General features: G+C 48.8%; 1 protein-coding gene across 1 annotated transcript in view; it reads right to left on the bottom strand.

Annotated features, from left to right (window-relative positions):
- LOC119457716 (protein numb-like) overlaps positions 1 to 12,088 on the bottom strand; it is a 61,956-nt gene extending 49,868 nt beyond the window's left edge. The window contains 1 exon segment of the mRNA XM_037719366.2: positions 10,774 to 12,088. Coding sequence (XP_037575294.1) covers positions 10,774 to 10,894 — 121 coding nt within the window. The 5' untranslated portion in view covers positions 10,895 to 12,088.
- Positions 12,089 to 22,689: the final 10,601 nt, after the last annotated feature.

Genomic DNA, 22,689 nt, shown 5'->3' with positions numbered 1-22,689 from the left:
GGGCTTACAACCTTTCCTTTGCATGCGTGTGCAGTTGAAAGTCCTCTGGGCGGGAAACGCTACGGCGGGGCTTACGGGCGGTTATGTGCATGGACGACGGAAAGTCATGTTCGCACAGCGAACGCCGAAAGTAACTCCGCCCTTGCGTACTTCCCCGACGACGGCAAATGCGGCGGGGGTTATTTTTATACCGCTTGCACTCAAAACGCAGAACGCCCTCATCATTTCGGTCGAAATTCGCACCTTGCACACCCTGACGCACGCTATATATGCAAGTGTTGTACAGGCTTCTTCGGAAGCCGCGTTCACATCAAGGGTTGACTGCACGGGCTCTTCCAAGCAAGTCGCGGAAATAGAAGGAAAGCGCTTGCTGGAAACGCCTGCACATGAGCTAACAAAATGTTGGAAATAAACAAAAAATAATTGTTTAATAACGATGAGTGAAGTATTGTGAAGTGACACAGCGATAGCTGAACTCGTGGTCTTTTACGAACAACTTTTATGACACGTTCAGCTATAATTCCAGAGGCAGGAGAGCTAGCTTGGCACTATAGTAAAGCGTGCGGAACCCGTAACTGTGTGCTGGACTCTAGCTGAGCATACATAGAAAGCCTATGCCAGCGAATTGTGGCAGGCTGTAGCCAATAAGGACATTTATTGCTAAGCTATTTGAACCATCAGAACCATTCCAGAGGCAACAGCACCTGACACGAGAGATGTTGAGAATTTATAGTCATGCAAGGCCGGAAGTAAAGAAGTTTCTGCAACTCATATAGATTCCAAGAGAAAGGTCCTTCTCCCACAAATATGACAATCAAGACTGCAAGCACGGTCAGCTCACAGAGACTATAAAGTATGACGGACACAAAACAATGACACAACGCCGTGTTACACAACATTGTGAGTATAGCTCATCACAGCTATTGCAGCTTCAAAAGAAGGTAAATAAACAACAAAAATGCAATCCGAACACCGTCCGACTAGCAGCCAACACGACCTTCGCATCGCAGACTCGAAAACGCGGCGCACGTTCGCAGGAGACATCACGCTGTGCAGTAAATGGCTGGCGTCCGTGAAGATGAGTCGGCTGTATGTATGTATGTATGTATGTATGTAGTATGTATGTAGTATGTATGTTATGTTTGGTTTGTATGTATGTGTGTGGTGTGTATGGTGTGTCGTGTGATGTATGTTGGCTGTATGTGTATGTAGGTATGTATGTACGTTATGTATGCATGTAGCATGTGTATGTATGTATGTATGCTGATGTATGTGTGTATGTATGTATGTGTGTATGTGTGTGTATGTAGGTATGGTATGTATGTATGCATGTTATGTAGGTATGTGTATGCATGTGTATGTCGTATGTGGTAGTGTATGTATGTATGTATGGATGTATGTATTGGTATGTGTGTATGTGATGTATGTATGTAGTGTATGTGTGTATGCAAGTGGTACGGTAGAGTATATTGTGTAAAGGGTGTTCAGTGAACACTTTCGAATTATTTATGTAAGGTGTGTGTGTTTGCAGTAGCAGAGTTTTTAATTAGTTAATGAGCGTGTGTGGTCTACGTCGAGAGGCGGACACACTTGCAAAAAATTGGCGAAATGTATCGTTAATTAACAAAAATTCACTAATTAAGTTTTTAAATAATTACTTGATGCCCACATTGAAATTACGTCGTAGCGGCCCTGGAGTTCGCGAGGCTGATCCACTTATAATTAGTTCTCAGGATGACACCAGTTCGAGATATTAATCCCGAACTTTTCGAGAATGTGTGTATCTTATTTTGAGCTTATGTGAAGGACTATGTGTGTTTTGAACGAACAGTACGCAATGCATGCGTAGTGACTACACACATGAGCAAAACGAAATGGAACGGCCAAGGGCATTGCGCAAAGAAAATGGTGTCATACCGATAATTCGTTCCAAGTGGATCCGCCTTGCGAACTCCACGGTACAATTTGTAAATTGCAATATGGCGATCAGGCAATAGTTAAAAACCTAACTTAGTGAATTTTGTGATATACACTTCAATTCCAGTTTTGGTGCAGAATGACCATTCGGTTTTTTTCGAGTAGACAGTCATCAACTAGAATTGTGTATCTACCACAGGCAACCTTTAAGAATTTTTGAAAGTGTTCGCTGAAACACCTGTATATGTGTGTGTGTGTGTGTTGTGTGTATGTATGTATGTATGTATGTATGTATGTATGTATGTATGTATGTATGTATGTATGTATGTATGTATGTATGTATGTATGTATGTATGTATGTATGTATATATGTATGTACGTATGTATGCATGTATACATGTATGCAGGCATGTATGTATGCATGTATGTATATATGTAGCGCTCACATATTCTCTGCCTTTCGGAACACGTCGTACTACAGAGGCCGCTTTAGGCTCGCTTTTTTTCCCCACCCTACAAGGCTAACTGCCCATCAACGTGCTCTGAATCCACCAGCTAGCTGCGTCGCACACAGCGAGCAATGCGCACAGCGTCTTTCGCCACTTATGACATGCGCCACAATGCGCCGCCGCTTGGCACGGGCCCGGCCAGCGCATATGTGTCAGCGCTTGATCAGCCATGCTTTTCAAGAGAAGCAGCAGGGGGAGGAGGAGGAGGACACAGAGACCGGATGTGCAACGAAGCATCCACGACCTTCTTCATGCAAGCGAGCCGACGACGTACAAACGAGAATTAAACACGTGCGGCGAAAATAAAAACGAGTGGATGATGCGAGCGACGCGCTGATACGCCCATTCAAAGCAGACGTCGTCTGCAAGTGTACCAGACGAGTCTCGCATCGTCGTCTGCTTATACCGTCATCGACAGCAGACGACGCTTGGACACCCGATTGTCTAGAAATAACGGTTGTTTTATCAAGTAATGACAGCGACGCTTTGCTTAATAACACGCTTCCACCCACGTTGTCAGAGCATGCGTGTAACTGATCAAGCCCGATGTAGCGGCATAGCAGACGATCGGGCTAGCTGGAGCTAGTTTCAAAACATTACTATGTACTACTGTTCCCACATGAGCACCTTCTGGGTCATAACAATTACGACACAATTGAAACGAAACCGAAACTGCCTGTAGAAAAGCTATTACAGTGGAATCTCGTTGATACGTTTCTGCATAATACGTTTCTCTTTCTTTTTTCCCGATAATACGATTTGGTTGAATAATACGTTGGATAATACGATTTTCGGATGATACGCTTTATCTGCCGGTTCCCCTGAAGATTACACTGTATACAGTGGAATCTCGTGATACGATCTTCACGGTTTTCGGGTGATACGCTTTATCTGATGTATAATTAAATTATTTGGGGCGCTCTGAGACTTGCCAGAATTTTCCCTAGGGTTTAGAAGTCTATAGGACTTTCATTTAACGCAAGAAAAACGAGTCTTAAAAGAGAATGTTAGTACTACATTAAGGGGACGTATACCAACAGGCTACACAAACCACAGACAACCAACAATACGTACCCAGACATGTAGCACGCATATAATATATAGTGCCGCCTTCCTTCGTCCGGAAAGGACATCGCTTCGCATTCGCACGCTATGGGCCGGCGGCGATTGTTCTACAACGACGCCCGGAAGAGAGGACGCGGCCACGCAGATACGACACGCCTGACCTTTCCGGCGGCGAACAAGGGAGGCAATGAATGTCTCACTTGGGAGACAGCGCGTGTACCGCGCACAACAACAACAAACACACACGGCCATTCGGCACAAGGCGCACAACTTTTCTTATCAAGGTCGGCCGAGGGGAAAGAAAAACAACACACATACACCTGCCATGTATCTGTGCAGACGCAAACGAAAATACACGATCGTTATCTATCGCTGCAGCGGCGGCCCCGTGGTGCGCCGAGTTGTCGGATACGCAACATTAGGGCTATATATATATATATATTTTTTCCCCCCAAGATTAGATGGTATACAAGTGTATAGCTAGGAAGTCGCCATTTTTTTACTTGGTGTAGAAAAGTATCTCCGCCTACCTAATTCACGAAGCCATTGTAACGCAATAGCGTTAAGGGCCCAGTGTCGCAGAAAATCCGGTGTCGGCTCGCCGGCGTCGCTGGCGGAAATAATCATCCCGAACCACCCCGCCCGGGCAGGCCCATCGCGTGGCGCAAGGCGTTAGTGAATAAAAATTGAATTTCTCAAAGTAAAATTCGTTAGAAAAATCGCAAAGTACGACTTAACTACCCCCTAAAGACGTGCTAGCGTCGGATTGTAATTTGAATATACGAGAAAAAAAGCCCGATATGCAGCCAGGGATATCGCGTTCCGCTCTTAAAGGCGAAGCTTAAGCGTCCTCCAATTTTTGTTTTATAGCTGTGGTGTAGCAAGCAAACTACACTTTCTATACAACGGTTTCGACGAGTGTAGGCAGCAGACGACAAACAAGCGCAGGCTGGCGTTGCAAACGCGTGGCGCCATTTTGTCTGCGACTGTTCGCTGCAAGGACGGTAGCGAAGTGCTGGCGTGACCATGTGTCACAGAGGAAGGGGAGCTAATCTTCCAAGAAGGTAAAATTATCTTACGGATGGTGCGGGCTGTTTCAGACTTCGCGCTGCATTATACGCATTGAGAAGTTGTGTTCGTGCACTGCGCATGCGCAATGTTTTTCTCTGCAGCTGGTCTATAGATTTGTTGATGAAAGGAAACTCGGTACATTGGCGTTTAGTTTCAGGCAAGGTCATATACGCAGCCAGTAAGTGCGAAGCCGGGCGAAGTGCGGAATCGGGCGCGTTTCCGTGCTCTGATTGGCTGCAGCCCAGCGGGCCAAGTGCAGCATACGACGTCATAGCCTCTGTCCGGCACTACACTCGTCTACACGAGCCTGCACGTAGTCTAGGTTAAAAATATAGCCCTATTAACCCTTCGAGAAGGACGCGATGCTTAATTCGCTACAAGAGAGATGGGAGTAAGCACGGATAAATGGCACCGAATGAGAGTGACCGGGTAACACTTCGGTTGGTTGTATACACTCATGGAGGAAGGAAACCCAGGAGAGGCCCCGGACAGCACGGACGTAATGGAGAAAGTGTGGCGGAAGTCACGTGCTGTTTTTCGCAAAGGAGCACTGGGACGGGTACCCCAAATGTCAACGTTGCCATAGCAACAGCGCTCCTGAAGCTTTCGCTGCTACTCTCGGTCTCTGAAAAGTGAGATAACATTTTTCCGCCGGTGTCTTTCTCGCAGCCCCTTTTGTTCACGAGAAAAGCTGACTTTGGAGTGCGGTGTGTAAGCTTGAAAGTTGTGTTTTGGGTCCGTGAGTGCGAGTGTCAGCCAGCAACAGATACACTCAAGCAATCACGGCGCGAGTCTTCGTCGTCGTCTTCAATGTGCCACGGAAAATCACAGGAGCGCGTCTGCTTCACTAAAACTGCTACGGAAGATTCGTAGGCTTTGTTTTGACGCGCGTCGGCAGCACACACTTCCGGCGGCTCGTAACAATGCAAGTTCAAAGTTCGCGTCCATTTGCTCCGGCGAGCTGCAGAGCCCCTGATTGGAGGGGCGAAGGGAGATGGCACACCGACATGGCTACGCTTCCGGCTTCAAAAACGTGACGTCAGGGCCTCTCCTGTTTTGTTTCTTTCCTCCGTGTCTACACTAAAATATTCAGCGGGCGAGGAATGGCTTGGCAGTGTTCAGCGTAACCATAGAGGAAGGAAATAAACCAAAGGAGGGAGCATGACGTCACGCAGATAACCTTGACAAGCCAACTCGCCGCGAAAGCCATGCTCTTGGCTTTCTCCCTCGCCGTGTCGGCCCAACACGTGACCTCTCAGACTTAGCTGTAATTGGCCGAGAATGTTTGGTTCCCGGTAGCTTTTAACCGACGCGCAATCGCTGTAGCAGAGCTACAGTGAGTAGTTCTGCCCAAGTAGCGTTGACCATCTGGGGGTTCTTTAACGTGCACCTAAATCCACGTACAAGGGCGTTTTACAGAGAAGCTGTTAGCCTCGAGTTGGTCGGGGTTTTTCGTGGGCCTGTTCTGCGCTCACGCAAGAAACATGTAGCGCCACCATGCGGCCGTGGCCACTCAGACAGACCTCAAACTTGGCAGCTGGAAATGGGTCGAGCGTTTGAGTTTCCGCGTAACAGAATTACGTTTTTCGCGTATATTCGAATTACAATCCGAAGCTATCATGTCTGCAGCTCGTGTGTAAGTCGTACTTTACGAACTGTCTGACGCAATTTACTTTGAAAAATTTCCATTGGGCCAATAAGGCACTTGCGTTTGGCGGAGGGCCTATAGAAGAATGAGGATATATGCAGAAATTCCGCACACGTGCGTGAGTGCGTGCGTGCGTGCACGCATGACGTAACGTCGTTTGCGGTGATGCTGATTGTCTAACCTCGGCAACATGTTGCCGACATCCACTTTCCACCGTACATCCACTTTCACAGGGTGGAACCGGGGGCACTTTTTTTTTTTTTTTTCACTCTTCATCGAAAGGCAGGCCAGGATCGATCGAAACCGCGACTTCGAGCTCAGCACTGCAGCGCGTCGAACGTACTGCCAGAATGTCAAATGGATTTATAGCTTTCACTACTTTCGTAACTTTTTGAACGCGGCGAAAGAGTGCGCGCAACCCAACAGCATCATACGCTTCACGGATCTCGAGATACCTCACTCCGACGCCGATGCGTGAACGCCCACGTGCAAAGAGTGCACACACGAAATGCAGCCGTGCGCGACCCGCAAAGCGTGTAAAAGCGAAGCGCAGTCATGCACAAAGGCGAAACCCTGTCCACCGGGAAAGCAGCAGCAGCGATATCGCCGGCCATCCCGGAAACCCGAGGCGAGCCATCCGCGGGGGAAAAACAATGGAGCTGCGGGCATCGATCGCCACTCGATCTTGTTGTTCGACGGCACGGTCCCCTGTTCACGTCGCGTAATACGCCGAGAGAAAAAAACAAAACCGTGCTGGCTAATAACAAGCCGCCACAAGAAGGTGACCGAGACCGCGCTTGTACTCTGTGTTTCCCAAACATCGCGTCGTGTCGAAGTCAATCCGGGGGGGGGGGGGGGGGGGGGGGGGGTGCAAAGCGAAACGTGAGGAAACGGGCAGCGCACGTGAGCATCGCTGTGTGGTGATGAAAGAGAAGAACAGCAGGTCGTGGGATAACATTGAGCCGGAAATGAGGCGTACGCGGTGACGGAAAAGAACCGCATTCACCGTCCCCCCTCCACCTAAACACACACACACACACACACACACACACACACACACACACACACACACACACACACACACACACACACACACACACACACACACACACACACGTGCACAGAGAGTTTGTCTACAGAGGCTGTACTAGTAAAGTCACTTCTATTGCCATGTCTCACCCCGCCTACAGTTGTTTCTTTTTTGTGTATATGTTCTCGTGGTTTTAGTCTCGCTTGCTTTCCAGCTACATCTAGCTTCGCTCTAACCACATTAATCAGCCCCGGAAGTGTCAGCGTCAATAGCTGCAGTGCCGCGTACATGAAGTGAAACCGTGTAGTACCAGTTCGTGGCATCGTGGAATGAATTTGGACCGCAAGGCTTGGGAAGTGGCGTGAAGAGCCGTCGCCCAATACGGTAATTTAAGTGATCTCTCTCTTTCTTATTTATTTGCGCTGGCACGGGTTACGAGAAAATGGTACCACAGCCGATTTGTGCGAGAGAAACGCAGGGACGTTCGTAACTGTCTGGGTGCAACTTCCTTCAGTTTTTTACTAAAAAGGCATAACTGACTGATTGTCATCTGAAACGGGCTTGCATGTATACGCCGTTCCGGCCTAACACTTCCGGATATGTCACTTCCGGTGGACGCTGATTGGCTAAGCAGCCTGGCAGAACACCCCTCGCGCCAGTGACGAGCCCTTTCGCACGCGCCTATATAGAGGTCTGCTAACTTCTGACAAAGGCTGTTAATAACAGAAAAAGTGACAACTGACAGGTTTGTAAGTCCCAAATCTATGGACTAGTCAGTAAGCATTACGGCGATCCCCTTAAAAGAGAGGGGCGCTGTATTGAAAGAATCCCGATTAATCATGCTCGAAGCGGCCCGGTTATGATGACCAAAGTAACACCTAAGCTACGTCTTTCGATAACATAAAATTCTGATTAAGCAAAGCAAACTTATCGCGCAGCCCATGCATAGTCGCGTTGTTGATACGCTGTCCTCTATGCTTGGCGAGATATATTTTTCTTGATGAGGAACTCCGCTTGGACATGGTTAAACGAAGAACGCCGTAAACGCTGGGTCATAGCGGGAACCCTGCACTGCCATCGATAGATTATACCCCGATACCTTCTTAGCAAGTCCAAAGCCCCCTTAAGTGTGACTTTTAATGTTATTCTTTTTTTCACGGATGTATATTCCGGCGACCCTGCGCTATCGCGTTCGACAGCAAAACGCCTCGGCCGGCGAATCAAGTTGTACGGATCTTTACGACCGCTCGGTGCTCGACAGTAACACATATATCGTATATATGCAAATGACTCTGGGGGACGCTTCCTTCGGGGTTAAGTACACCGCTGTTACGCAGCGGATGTCTCAGCATAAATTGGCGTAATCTCGTACGCAGCACTTGAGTGTGTACGTGAGAAATCTGAAATGACATTAGGCGTGTATATACCAAGCTTTTCTGATTTCCTGTATTTACGGCTGCACAACCGCCTTCTGATTACGTGACTGCACGATCGGTATAAACATCAAAGGACGTCGAAAGAGGCTTCGATGACGCAAGAGGTGGCTGGATCGTTCGCTTGAATGTCAAACACAGACTACACACTGTGAACGTAGTTTCCCCATCTTTTATTTCTTCAGTGTACAACCAATTTATTTACGACTGTCAGTTCTTGTAGCTTGACATGTTAAGCACGTTTAATTTCTAGAATACGTGATCAATTGCTGTATTCCTTCTATATAATACCAATAACGATTGATTGATTGATATCTTTACATTTATTTTATGAAGCTAGCGCGATCGAATATTGTTTATGTACTAATGCATTCTTTTCTATTGTCGTGTGAAACTGTGGATAGTGAGCTGCTGTTTTCGTTGTTATTTCAGTGATTGAAAAAGAATAAGATTAAAAGTCTTGTTGTTTTGAATCCGTCTGCCCACAGATCAGTTCTTTCAAATGCGTAATATATGGAAGGTCCCACGAAGTGGCTACAGTGGCTTCACTTCGAGAACTCTTTCTGGATTTACTTTTGTCTAGCGCATACTTTCACCGCGCATGGGCAATGAACGACATCTTTATCTCTCTCTTTCTTTCTCCTTCTAAAACGCGGCGCAACTACACTTGTAGTAAGATGGATGACTATAGGTGTACGCAAGACGAGAAACACGACGCAGCCTCGCCTCGTGTGTCATTCGCCTATTTGGCGCTGTAATTGCAGGTCGTACGATATAGCAAGGCCAAACTACAACTGATGAACTGTCAGCCTATGAGCGCGTGTCGCAACATTCTCGGTGCACTAAGCTTTCGTACCACGTCTACATGGGTCAATGACCCTTTATGCGACGCGTCGAAGGGATGACACGTGCCAGCACAGAAGCATAACCGGGCAATGTATAGTGTAAAAACACGGACACCGACCTGAAAGCATGCTAGAAGGTTAAAAGAACACAATATGTTTCGGCTCTCGTATTTCGTTCTTTTAAACTTACAGTGTTTTAGGTTGTCGGTGTCCGTGTTCTTAAACAACTGTACCGCGATAATCCCCTGAGCAGACGAGCTTCCGTCGAACCCCAGATTTGAAACATGCAACAATCGAGCTGCTGACGAAGCTTCCTCGCCTTGCCTTCGTGGCTATAATAGTTGCAAATGCACGTTAAACACTAGAACAATGTGACAAGAACTTCGCTGCTGTGTTTCCGTTTCTGCGACGGGACAGTTCGCAGTGCAGTTATGTGCGTGTGCAAGCCGCAGTTGCGTCGAAAAGTCGTATAGACCGAGCACGCGTCAATACGTCATCGGAACCCCGGTGCATTTCGAGACGCATGTTTCTCTTTATACAGCGCGTTAAGCAATCCGTCGCATGACGCATCCGTAACGACGCTGTACCTGTACACGAAGCCCGTGGCAGGGGGTATGGATGCATGCTTCCAGAAGAATCCGCCCGGTTTCGAAAACGATCGAAATCGCCGAATTCTGTCAGTCTCGAATTGCGTCGTACAATCGATGCCGCGAAAAAGACTCGACAAGCCGGATACGCGTAATGCCAAATGTCAGCCAGTCCGCTAGAGTTTCCAACAAAAATTGCTAGAGGAAAAACTCCCCGAGTTTCCAGCGTGCCAGTTCAGCGCGCATGCGAATGGTGGCTAGTACACAAACCAGCTTAAACTTCAAATCTTAATCTTCAACGGCTTTGCGACTTTACAAATGGATCGATTTTAACAGAATGCTAAGTTATAGATGCAACGATTCGCACTGATTATGTATGCGCGCTCATTCCTATTGGCCCTCTGCGCTTAAAAAAGTAGGACTGCTTCGAAATTTAGGCCAGTAAAGGTAGTCAAAACGTACGGTAAGTAAAGCTGCAAGAACATCTGAAGCGCACGAGCACGGATAACAGATTGATCCGTGTACTAATAACTATTCCCAGAGTATAGCTGAACGATATCGTCGCGCCGGAGTTTCCCGTAGCAATCTTAGTCGGAAACTCCATAGATGATGACAAATGTCCTGTCATCAGTCAGAGGCAGCTGGTTTTCTGTACGCAGGAAACTCACCGACGCGGGCGCGACGCGCCGACAGTCGCGTGGAATGCCGCCGGGGCCTCAGTTCCGGCGATCCGCCCTGGTTCGTGTAGCCCATACCACCGGGCGTCGCTCGGCTATGCGGTTGCCCCATAGTTGACGAGAAAGCGGCGAGAGCTTCCGGTTTCTTCTCACTATATAGTTCCTATTAGGCCAAAGGGACGATTGGCACGCACTGTTTCGCCGGCGTGTTCCTCTGACAGCAAACCGGCAATGTCGGAATCAACCGGTGAATTCACACTATCCCGGTATCCACAGCGCTGCTGATGATACTCCCAGCGACTCTTGAGAAAAACAGGTGAACGCGACGTCGTAACAAACACACACACACACGTTAGTCACACAAGCCACACTGTCACACACGCACGTACGCGCGCCAGCGCGCACAAACCACGGAACCACTATAGTATTACGCCACCGTCGAAGTGTGCAACCACGGGATAAGGCAACAACCCGTTCGAAGTGAGCGAGCGGGTTGGTTAGGCCTAGCGAAAACACCGCGCAACCCCGTCCGTCTGCTGCCCGAACGCAGACGACAAACTTTCGATGGCGAGCACAGCCGGGAGGCGGTGTCGTCTGTCCGCACGTCGTCTGCTTCCGCGGTCAAAACGCAGCGCCGGATCCCGGCCTCGGCAGTCGTTGAGCCGGATCACCGCGCGTCGCCGACCCCCGTCGTCGTCGTAGTCGTCATCGTTACCGAAGTCGTCGGGCCGCACACACACACACCACCGATGGCGGTTGTTGAGCCGCACGTAGGAGGCGGCGGCGGCGAAACAAACCCGCGGCGGAGGGTGAGCGAGGGAGCTGCGTCGTTGGGACTGCCGATGAGAATGAGGCTAGACTGGGCTCCACGCACGCGCGAGGGATAAAAAAGAAAAAAACCGGCCGATTCCGGACGGGATCTGATGCACGTCGGTCGCGCGCGGCTCCCCTCTTCGTCGGATAACAAACGACGACGAAACCTGTCCCGCGACCGTTCTCTTGCGGCAGGTATATTCACAAACTGGAACGATTGGCGATCGAGCCGCTGTCGATCGTCGCCAGATGCGAGCACCGTTGCATAGGCAGGGGGGCAAGGCGCCCGAACTGGTATACAGTACCAGACGACAGCGATACGGCCAGAAGTACTACGCAGGCAAAGCAGACGACAGCCTAGTGGCAGGCAGGCACGAAGCAGACGGGCGCCGCTCGCTCTGCCGTAGCAGACGACGGCAGGCGTGTGAAGCAGCGGCAAAGCGCCACACGGGGCGGTCCCCGTATTCCCTCGCACGACCACCGCTTGCCTGAAGATTCACACACACACATACGCAAGCAGGAAAGCAAAGCAGAGAAGAGAGAAAGATATGCAAAAAAGCTGCGCCTCCAGTCTCCCTTTCCACTCTCGGCGGGCAAGAGGAGGCGATCTCAATCTTGGCCGCGGCGGCGGCGGCGTTGGCCGCTGCACCACCGCAGAAGGGCGGCCCATGCGTGACGAACAGACGGCGATCAGCTGGGAGAAGCAGAAGCCTACAAAGAAGCAGACGCCGTCAGACAATGCGGGCGCCACAGCGCAGGCTGAAACGCCTCAGAACTATACGTCCGTGGGCAGAAGCGAGGCGTGTTTTTTTTCTGGGAGCCCAGAGCAGTGAGCGCCTTGAGCAGAGACATCGCGCTTACAAAGGCCTCGGCGCGAGCAACTGGACGAAATGAGCGACGTTTTATTCGCCCCATATTCGCATAGAGGGAGGCCGACGAGGCGGCGGCGGCGGCGTAGCGGCTCTGCGCGAATAAAACGGCTCGCGCCGGCTGCAGCCAAGACGGGGAAAAAACACGAAGAAACCGAAAGCTTGCCGCTCGAGGAGGTGAGCAAGCCCGTTGAGAGTGCGGGAAAAATAAAACAAGAAAGAAGGCACACAACACGGCACAGCGTACTGGTCGGCCTTGGAGACACCAACCACGTGACCCATCCGGCGGCGTCACACACAACGCGCCGTTCTCGCTAGGTGACGTCAAGCGGCCAGAGGCAGCGCTCGGAAAAAACGGATGATTTTATGCAGGGGGCATCATCGCTTGGCAGCGACTTTAATGCGCTGCGGTCGGAGGTAAATAGGAATGTACACACCGATATGCAAATCGAGCGGTGAACGAGGTTATACGAGAGGTACGTGCCAAGAAGAAAAAAGCCTCAACACATACGAATGGCCAGTTCTTCCGCCAAAACTCTGAATAGCCAAAAGCGAACACGTTCAATTCCCTATACTTGTTTTCGTTCTTCCCCGTTTTCTTTTTCTAATTCACTTACAAGCATTGTCGCAAATTCGATGTCATTGCCTGGTATTAACTGTACAGAATTTCATTGTGAGAAGCAGCGCAAATTGAACATAAACGGATGGAAGAAGCACACAGCTGCGCTGCTTTTCACAATGAACGTTTAAATCAACTTGCCCAACTGTCAGCCTTGTACAGAATTTTGCCGTAATTGGTATTGCAGGTAGCAACCTAAAACTGGCCTGTATTATCCGTGTAAACAAGAGATCCGGCTCCCTCAGGGCAGCTGCATTGCATGCATATATATATATATATATATATATATATATATATATATATATATATATATATATATTATACAGGGCGTTTCACCCAACTTGGGCCAAACTTCAAAAATACGCAAATGCCACGTAGCCGGTCAGAACCAAGGTAATGTTTGCTGTCGCTTGGAGATACTCGAATAATTTCTTGCATTCCGCCTAATTAGATAATTACTCTTAAATAATAAACTTCTCGGATATTATAATTAGATGGAAAGTGTCAATGAGAAAATTGTCGAGCAACACGAGAAACTCCCGATACAGCTTTTTGTTGCTCAGAGATACATGCTACATAAAAGTGTTTTTCCGAGCGTGAAAGAAGCCCGCGAATACACGCTAAATTGCCGCGCGACTGGTATAGCGAGAAACAAAACTCCGAATCCTCAGATCATTGCAAAAAAAGTGGACTGTTGAAAGACGCTCCGCTCCGAATTTTCTTTTTGAGATACTGCTCAAAAGAGAAAATTCGTAAAAATCTTGTACGTGGATTTCAGCCCTGTGGATACTGAGTGTATGTCAATCCTTTTCACCGCCATTGAAATGTAAGGGCGACTGAAAAATAATATGTGCCTCCTGGGAAAAACTGAAGGTATATCCACTAACGAGCGGTCGTCCCTTGATGGACGTCACCAATGAAGCGTCGACGGGAAGTAGTGCAAAGTTTGAGTTGATTCTTTAACGGCTTTTGCAGCGTATACGAAGAGTTGAGGTATACAAATGATTAAGAGCGTTCCGCGAGCTTTTGCAGTGTTATTGTACCGCCATTATAAAGCTCGACATAACACATGGGACAATCGACTGGTGCAAAAATCTGGAGGACGCTTAAGCTTCGCCCTTAAGAGTGGAACGCGATAGCATTCAAAAATCCCTGGCTGCCTATCAGGCTTCCCGGCAACTGAATTAAGTTTTCTTGTATACATTCAAATTACAACCCTATTCAAATTACAACTTTACTATTTTTTCTGACGGATTTTACTTTGAGAAATTCAATTTTTCTTCGCTAACGCCTTGCACCACGCGGAAGGCCTGCAGAGTCGGGCTGGTTTGGGATGATTATTTCCGTCATCGACGCCTGCGCGCCGACGCCGGATTTTCGGCGACACGGGGCCCTTAAGGCTATCGCGTTAAAATAACCACCAACTCGGAATTTTTCGGGTAACTAGGAGGAATGTCTTGGAGGTTATTCTAAGGATGTCTCGGCACAGGAGGTTGGCATCGCCGCCCTCAGATTAGTTAACCGCTTGAGGGAACGGAGCTCCGTGCGCGCGCTCGTAATTAGGTTCGTCAACCCGTGATGGCGCCGTTCCAAATAACTAGCGTTTCTCAATAGTGCTCTGCAAAGCCCCCCCCCCCTTCTCCAATCAGCGAGCCTGTGCTGGGGCCATTGTTCCTTCCTGACTCATCCCCCTACCTTAAAACGCTTGCGTTACTGGCAGCGAACGCAAAAAAAAAAAAAAAAAAAAAAAAAAAAAAAAAAAAAAAAAAAAACCGCGAGCTCCACGTTGTGAAACTCGGGGGTGCCGAACCGAAACTTCAATGGATTGATTGATTGATTGATTGACGGGGTTTGATGTCCCCAAACAACGCAGAAGGCATGCGATGACGATGATGATGTTTAGTGGCATGCCCTTCGAAACGGGGCGGAGACAAATAATTCCCTACATAGCCTGCTCGATTTATTCGGGTTTTACTATACACGTATATCGCTATCTAGCTTCTTGCCTATCTGATCTCGATTTTAACTTTCGTATTTAGAAGCCCTATCACTGCACTGTAACATTACGTATACATTTGCAATGACTCAGGTTCTACCAATATCTTCCCCGCTTTTCTTCCACCAATACTCTAATCGTCTGTTGCTTATATCGACTTGCTGACCAGTTAATATTTCAATCATTTTTGAATCCCGATGCTTCTGGAAGGTGGCCACTCCCCACGGGTTTTTCTCTGGGTTAATATCTTGGCTTTCCATTACGATGTGCCGAGTCGTTTCCACGGTCTTTTTTGGTCTCGCCCTGCGGCTCATATTTGTTCCGGCACATATTTCTGTCCTCGAGCAGTCAGCTCGCGCCTCAAATAGCAAGGCACTCCCATTTGCGTTACCACCAGATCTAGGCTCTGACCCACCCTTCCTCAAAATCTTTTCCAGTCCAATAAAGTTTCAATTTCTATTTCCCTCTTCATGTCTCCAATAAAGTTTCTATTTCTATTTCCCTCTTAATTTCTGTCCTGCCGTTTTCGTAAATCTCCGGTCTTTTTGTCTTCATCCTTCGCATTCAATTTATACAGTCTCTTTTTCTCTCGCCTTTCTTTTTACGACTCCCGGTTGTCTATTTACCATTCCATGTTACCCTGTACTTGGCTGCCAACTTTCTTGACCTCTTCCTCCATTCCGTGTCCACGCTTTTGAGGTACAAATATTTGCGCACTTTAGCCGGCCATTTCTTTTCATCCACGACCCTTAGTCTTTCTTCAAAACTATAGTATCTTGCTCTGCGCTCCTCCGACTTCAAAAGAGGCCCAACCCATATCACCCTGCACTGCCTCATTCGAGGTTTTACCGTGGGCCCCCCAAAGCCTGAATCAGCCCACCGCCCTCTGGTTAATTTCCAAACACCGACAGGATTTCCGATTTATAGCACCGGATTGCATTTGCGAATGTTAGCGCTGGTATCATTACACTGTTCCAAATTCCTCGCCCACCTCGTATTTATCGTAGCCCCAAAGTGCTCCATGTTTCATTATTGCAGCATTACCCTTGCCTTTCGTCTTTTATGTTATCCTGGTGGACGCGTTAATCGGTATTTCCTTCATTTACGGAATATGGTATGGGGCATACCACATACCATAAGCGAAGGAAAGACCTACACATAACCCTGGGTGCCATAATGGCACCCAGGGTTATGCGTAGGTCCTTCCTATGCGAGACGCCGCTAGCAGAGCCACCTCGTGCTCTAAAGCAGAACTCGTGGTGTCGGGCAAAACATTAGCTCAAGGCTGAAATGCAGGGCAAAGGAGGCGTGACAGGAGTGTCCGGCCACCGTGTGTATTCAATCCAATATACCCGCAGTTTTAATTCAGCAGCAGAACGACACGGCCGCTGAACCACCTGTATAAGGCAGGTGTCGAACCAGAACTCCTTTCCGTTTGGCGATGGTTACAATTCAAACACGTCTGGTTTGGTTTCGGATTCACCAGCAGAATCGACATCGTATATCCAGGGTGTTTCATCAAACACTTTCAAAAAAAATTTATAGGTTGCCTGTAGCAGATAGCACTATGTAGTTCATGAGCTGGTCTACTCCAAGAGGCTGACATTACATGCACAAACAATTCAAACGCATAATCGACAAATTAACATAAACCACTAATTCAGTTTTTAACTAATTACCTTATGGTATGTATTGCAACTTACAAATTCTAGCCGTGGAGTTCTCAAGGCGGATTTACTTGGAACGAATTCTCAGGATGACACCAGTTTCGAGATACTAATTCCCGAACTTTACGGAGAAATGCACTGGCGTTCCAGTTACTTTTGTGCTTCAATGCATAAAACGACGCTTTGTTAAGAAAGTAACTGGAAAGCCAATGCATTTCTCCGTAAAGTTCGAGAATTAGTATCTCGAATCTGCATGGTGTCATCCTGAGAATTCGTTCCAAGTAAATCCGCCTTGCGAACTCCACGGCTAGAATTTGTAAGTTGCAATAGATACCATAAGGTAATTAGTTAAAAACTGATTAGTGGTTTATGTTAATTTGTAGATTATGCATTTGAATTGTTTGCGCAAGTAATGTCAGCCTCTTCGAGCAGACCAGCTGCCACAGGCAACCTAACAAAAAAAAAAAAAAAGTTTAAAGAGTTCGCTGAAACACCCTGTATTTTCCAACCGCACACGTTCGATACGCTTCGTAAAAGATCAGCAAAAGTAGGAAAACGATATCTATTACCTCGCCGAAACATATATATTTTGTTTCGAGTGGTTTGCTGCACCGGTTCGGGGCACATCCACCACTGCTTGTCCATGTTCGCAGTCACCTCCAAAATGGCGGCACACGTGTCGTTTCGGGCTCCATTCCAACACAGCAAAAAAAAGGTGGGTTCAGTTCCCGTTATACAGCCGAGTTTCTGATACATCTGACACTCCCGTTTTGACACGTCGCGGCCACGCAAAGTTCGGTTGTCGCGTCGCCTGCCGTGGTATATATACTATACCCAGACTTTTCTTTCCAATATAGTACAGCATACGGGTACCGACGATAAGCATAACGCAATATGAGAAAGGGCGTTTTCGTGCGACGTTGTGACCTGTTTACGGTTGTGTCGATAGCTAGGACGCGCGTGTGACACTCGCATGTGATCGTGATCATACCAGTGCCAAGACTGTGCGTGAACTTAACGTGCCATTCCCTCTTAAATTCGCCATATCCGAGAATGAGCCAAATTAGTGCTTATAAGCAAGTATAGCTCCGCGCTAAGAAACGGTACAGCGCGGAGACTAAAAGTACACGTAACGCAGCTTTTTAATGCTCTAAATTGTAATTGCAGCCAAAGCGAAAAGCCACATTTCACTCTAACAAACGTATAATAATATCACCAATTCAAGACGACAGGCCCAGAAACGTTTTGTGTATATATATATATATATATATATATATATATATATATATATATATATATAGTGACAAGAACTGGAAATAAATCCGTTGTTGAAAGTTAGCGTTCGTGCGTGTGTGTGTCAAACGTGCCTTTCTGCTGGAGCCCTGTCATTCAGCTTGCGCTACAACAAAATTGAAGATGCCATACCAAAAAGCCCCTGTCGCTATACCAACACCAGAAAAACGAACATACCGGGGGAAAATTGAGAATAAACCCTCAAATACGTACTCCATTCGCTGTATAGCGTCGCGAACCTAAACGCGCTTCAAGCTGTAAGAATGCGACGCGCCAAATAAAAACGCACGCTTCTAGGCTACGGCGAGCCGTAGCTAGGCGTTGCAGGGTCGACCACGCGGTTACACATACGAGTAGATCGAGACACACACACGCAAACTATCTCTCGGGCGCGCAAACTCTGGCGCGCAGCTGCTGCGCCCAGCGAAAGCAACAAACGGATGCGACACCGCAGCGGAATGCCGGGGCTTATCAACGCGAGGGCAAGCACCCGCGGAAAGAGAAGGGCCCACGGCTGACAGCGGCAGACGCGAAGGGCTCGCATCGAATGAAGAGGGGGGCTTTAGCTCGCACCGGGGCGCGAGCCGCCCACCCTGGCTCTCCGCAGAGATAACCCCGTCCGTAGCAGACTAGCGACGACGACATAGAGGAATCGAACGGGGGCAGGGAAGAGAGTGGCGCGGATATTAATCGTGCAGGCAGACAGCGCCGGCAGGCAGCGGAGACGTCAGCGGCAGGAATGTCCGCAATTCGAGAGCATGCATGCAGTGCTATGGACCCTTTTCGTGCTTACACACACACACACACAGGGCAGAATACCACGAGTTTGGAAATGACCGTTCCGGGCCTCAAACTTGCAGCAAGATTCACTGATGTTGCACGTAACGTTTTTTTTTTTTTTTCCCACAATGCCTCCGTTATACACACTGCGAGATCGAACCCTCCGGTAGTCGTCTTTATTAATAAAAATCACACGGCCTCGGCCTGTCGCTGTACTGAACGCAGACAACCGCGGCCGAGTTTCGCAAGATGCTATTGGCGTCGTCCCTTTCTGTCCGTGTTCATACGTTCTGCTGGAAACCATTTGAGATATGTGCAACCAACGAACTCAGGCACACTATTCTGTAGCAGCGTCACGCGAGAAGGTGACGGGCGCCGGAAAAAGAAGCGAACGCGCTCAGATTGTCGCAGGAACAGCGGCTATAATCTCCTGGAATACAGTCGCTGAACTACGTCGGCGATGCTTCTTTGCTGCAGAATGGGTGCGAAACCGTCGCAAACCCTGGCGGTTCCACAAACGTATACAGCAAAAGGCCAAGGTGACCAAACAACAACTCGTAACCAATCACTCCTTCAAACTTTTTTTTTTTTTTTTTATTTGGCCGGGCTCTATACGTGGCGCAATCAATTCGTGGCAACATGCCCAAACAACATGCGTTTCAAGTAGTGCCACGGAACACGACGAAATCATGCTGGTGCACTTAAAGCGACGATAAGCACCATATGACAAGAAACAACTATGGACGCCTGGTGCTACCACATATAGTTCCCCCCTACTGAGGAATCCAGATATTCAGAAGAACGACACATCGGATGCACGCCATGCCAAAACAGAGTCATAGGTCTCTGAATATTTATTTGGCAGTGCAAAGGTGGCATTCGAGGACAACGCAGAGGAACAGGCTAGGACGCGGACAAACAGCGTCATTTTTGCCTGTCTGTCCGCGTCCTTCTTTATGAACGTCCAAGTCTTTCATTCCTCGCCTGAGTAGTCAAGTTACACCAATGCAGAGTTAAGGAAACGCCACAAAGTTCGAACACATTTCCACATATCATGAAAAAAAAAAAAAAATCGAGACAACTTGCACACCTTTATTTCTGGCCATCGAGAGTACATTCGTACCGAAAAACAATGGAGTGCTATTTGAGTCAGTGGTTAATTAATACAGTACCAGTAATTAGTAAATGGTTTGCTGAGCTTTGCACAACTGAAACTTTGCTCCAGCGTTTCCAGAACGATTCTATTGGCTTTGCGTTAAAAGTTTCCCGCACTTAAAAAAAGTATTTTTGAGGTATCAAACCTGTCGTATGAAAAATGATACGTTGTACGTCGTGGGGTTATCTTGAAGTATGTTCCCACAGCCAACATTCAATTCCTGGTGATCGTTATATAGCCTTGATTCTTTTTTGAAGTCATGCATGTTTATTTCGACGGAATAATGCTACAACAGCCGCCTCTGCATTTCGAGCAGCTCATGCTGAAGGCTGGACAACGTCACAACACGATGGCAATTTAAGGCTTACATAAATCTGAAAGAAACGCAGACGAAAGGGCGCAAAGTAAGTTGAAAGACGAGGCGCCGACTGGCAGCCAATGGGAAGACGAGTTTATGAGCAACCGAGGCGAATGGCAGCCGGTTACACCGGTCGTTAGTGGGCGCTTCCTGTGCACTATTTAGTATCTACGTGCTAAGGAAAACCACTCGGCTTACCCACGCCGGCAACGCCGATGGCAGCGCCGCCAACGTCACCCAGTGCTGACAGAACGGCCGTCATAGTGTCAACGTTGGTCCTTGGTATATTCTACAAACTTCCAACGGGGCAGTAAACCGGTGCAAGCTCCGACGTCGAGCTTTCCGAAACGGTCGCTGACGTTCCGAAAGGCACCTTCTCACAGGCCGTAACACCCGCACGATGTGAACATTTCGCAATCACGAGCGAAGCAGACCGAGATGCGATGTCTTCTTTTCTCGGGTTCTATGAAAACTTACAGCGAGTTGCGAAGCCAGGAGCACACGACAGCACGGAATGTCACAAAAATTTAAAGAACGCAGCTAGACGTTACCATCGGCTAATTCAGCCCGCTTTCATTAACGCACGACGACGCGCCGTCTTCTCATGTTTTGTACCCCGAGCTCTCGGGAGTTCACCAGGAAAGAGATCGAGGCAGGCAGACGACGCCCTTCTGCTAAGAGCTTTGCTTCTGCTGTCGTTCTTCTGTTGCCGCAGCAGACGACGCGTCGCTGACACACCTTTCACCGCACAACCATCGGCACAACTTTCCGCACCGACAACTTGGTCCAGCGCGGGGCGCCAAGCAGTGGCTACTTCCGGTTTCTTCCCGCACGAAACCTAACGCGCACTTCGTCCCGAAGCCCCAACGACACGGCGCCCTCACAAACGTCCTCCGCGCTCCCCTCAGAAAAAGACTGCCGAACGCGGACGGGAGCGCAGGGCGTGTGCTTCGACCGGCCGCGATCGACTGCGAGGGTGACGTCAATGCCGACGTCACGCGGGCGTCGAGTCGACGTCACGAGGCCCGCCACTGCGGCCCGTCTATCACCGCACGTGGCTCCAAACGAGAAAACAACGGGGGATACGAAGAAACGATTTGCGGCACAGAAGTCGCCCAGGGCCACGGGAGCAGCCCGAAACGAAACGCAAGACGAACACCACACCATCACCGCGGCTCCTGCAACGCCACGCACGTGGGTCCCAAAAATAAAACGCCCCCTCTTCCCCTCCCCCACAATCTCAGCCCTGCCGTTAGCGTACTGCGGCTCTGCTGCGCTTCGGGGCTTCCTTGGCGGCTCGTTGTCACAGCTTAGGAAACCCTGGCCCGCACACGGTGCAAAAAACCGCCGTCGCCGGTTCGTGACGCAAGCGGCCGGGCCTTTGTGCGCGATTCGTTTCACAGACGTCTCCGGACCGTACGTCGGCGTAGTCACTCACGAGTATGCACCGACTCACACTTGCTCCCTTCACAATGATTTCACGGACGTGGGACAGAGTGTGAACGAGTTACAAAATATGGCCTGACGTGCGTGTGAACGGGAACGAGCGTCGGTTTGAGCGGTCGTACAAAGAGGAACGAGTGCCGGTTAACGTATCAACGAGAGTCAGTGAAACCGAGTTTGAGTGTACCTGCGTATGCACGAGAGCGACGTGCAAGTGGGCGTAGCACGAACGTAAGTCAGTGCTGGGGGTATCCTGTAAGTGTCCATTTCGTCTGCTGCTGAAGTTCTGATTGGCTGGGCTGAGGCACGCGTCAGAAGGATACATGCGCCCACAGCCAATCAACTCTACAGCAGCAGACGAAACGAACATGTCCACTAGGTGGACACTTACAGAATAGGTGGTGTCCCAAACCCAACGTCTATGACGCGTTTCCGGCTCCCAAAATCGCTTCCGCCACATACGAGTAAAGGCATAGCCTTTAAGATCCGCATTTTAAATCCAGAGTGCGCAACCCTGTAGAGCGCGGTACTGAATTACTGTATGTGCTACCAAGGTACCTTTGGTAGCATTACAGTAACTCTAGAGTGTGGGTTTGGACACCACCTAACCACCGTCGCCCCGTCTGGCCATGGCACTACGCTTTTCTTCTCACGATTTCGCCATACCTTCCTCCTTCGCTTTCCTCTCTCGCGCTCTCTTCGCTATGGCTGTCGTTCATCCGCGCTCCGCGTTCGCTCTTTCATCCTTCGCTGTGCTCGTTCACTCGGTTACGAGGTACAACGCCGACGCTTGGCGCAGGTACGGGCGCTTTAACAGCTGCGCTCCAAAATAGGATGCTACATATCTATAAGAAACAATATAAGACTGATTTATTGATTGATGCCACATGCTACAACTGAGGAAGTGAAGCGG

This window comes from Dermacentor silvarum, chromosome 7, assembly GCF_013339745.2.
Source record: "Dermacentor silvarum isolate Dsil-2018 chromosome 7, BIME_Dsil_1.4, whole genome shotgun sequence".
NCBI lineage: Eukaryota > Metazoa > Arthropoda > Arachnida > Ixodida > Ixodidae > Dermacentor > Dermacentor silvarum.
This window is presented reverse-complemented; position numbering and strand designations above follow the sequence as displayed.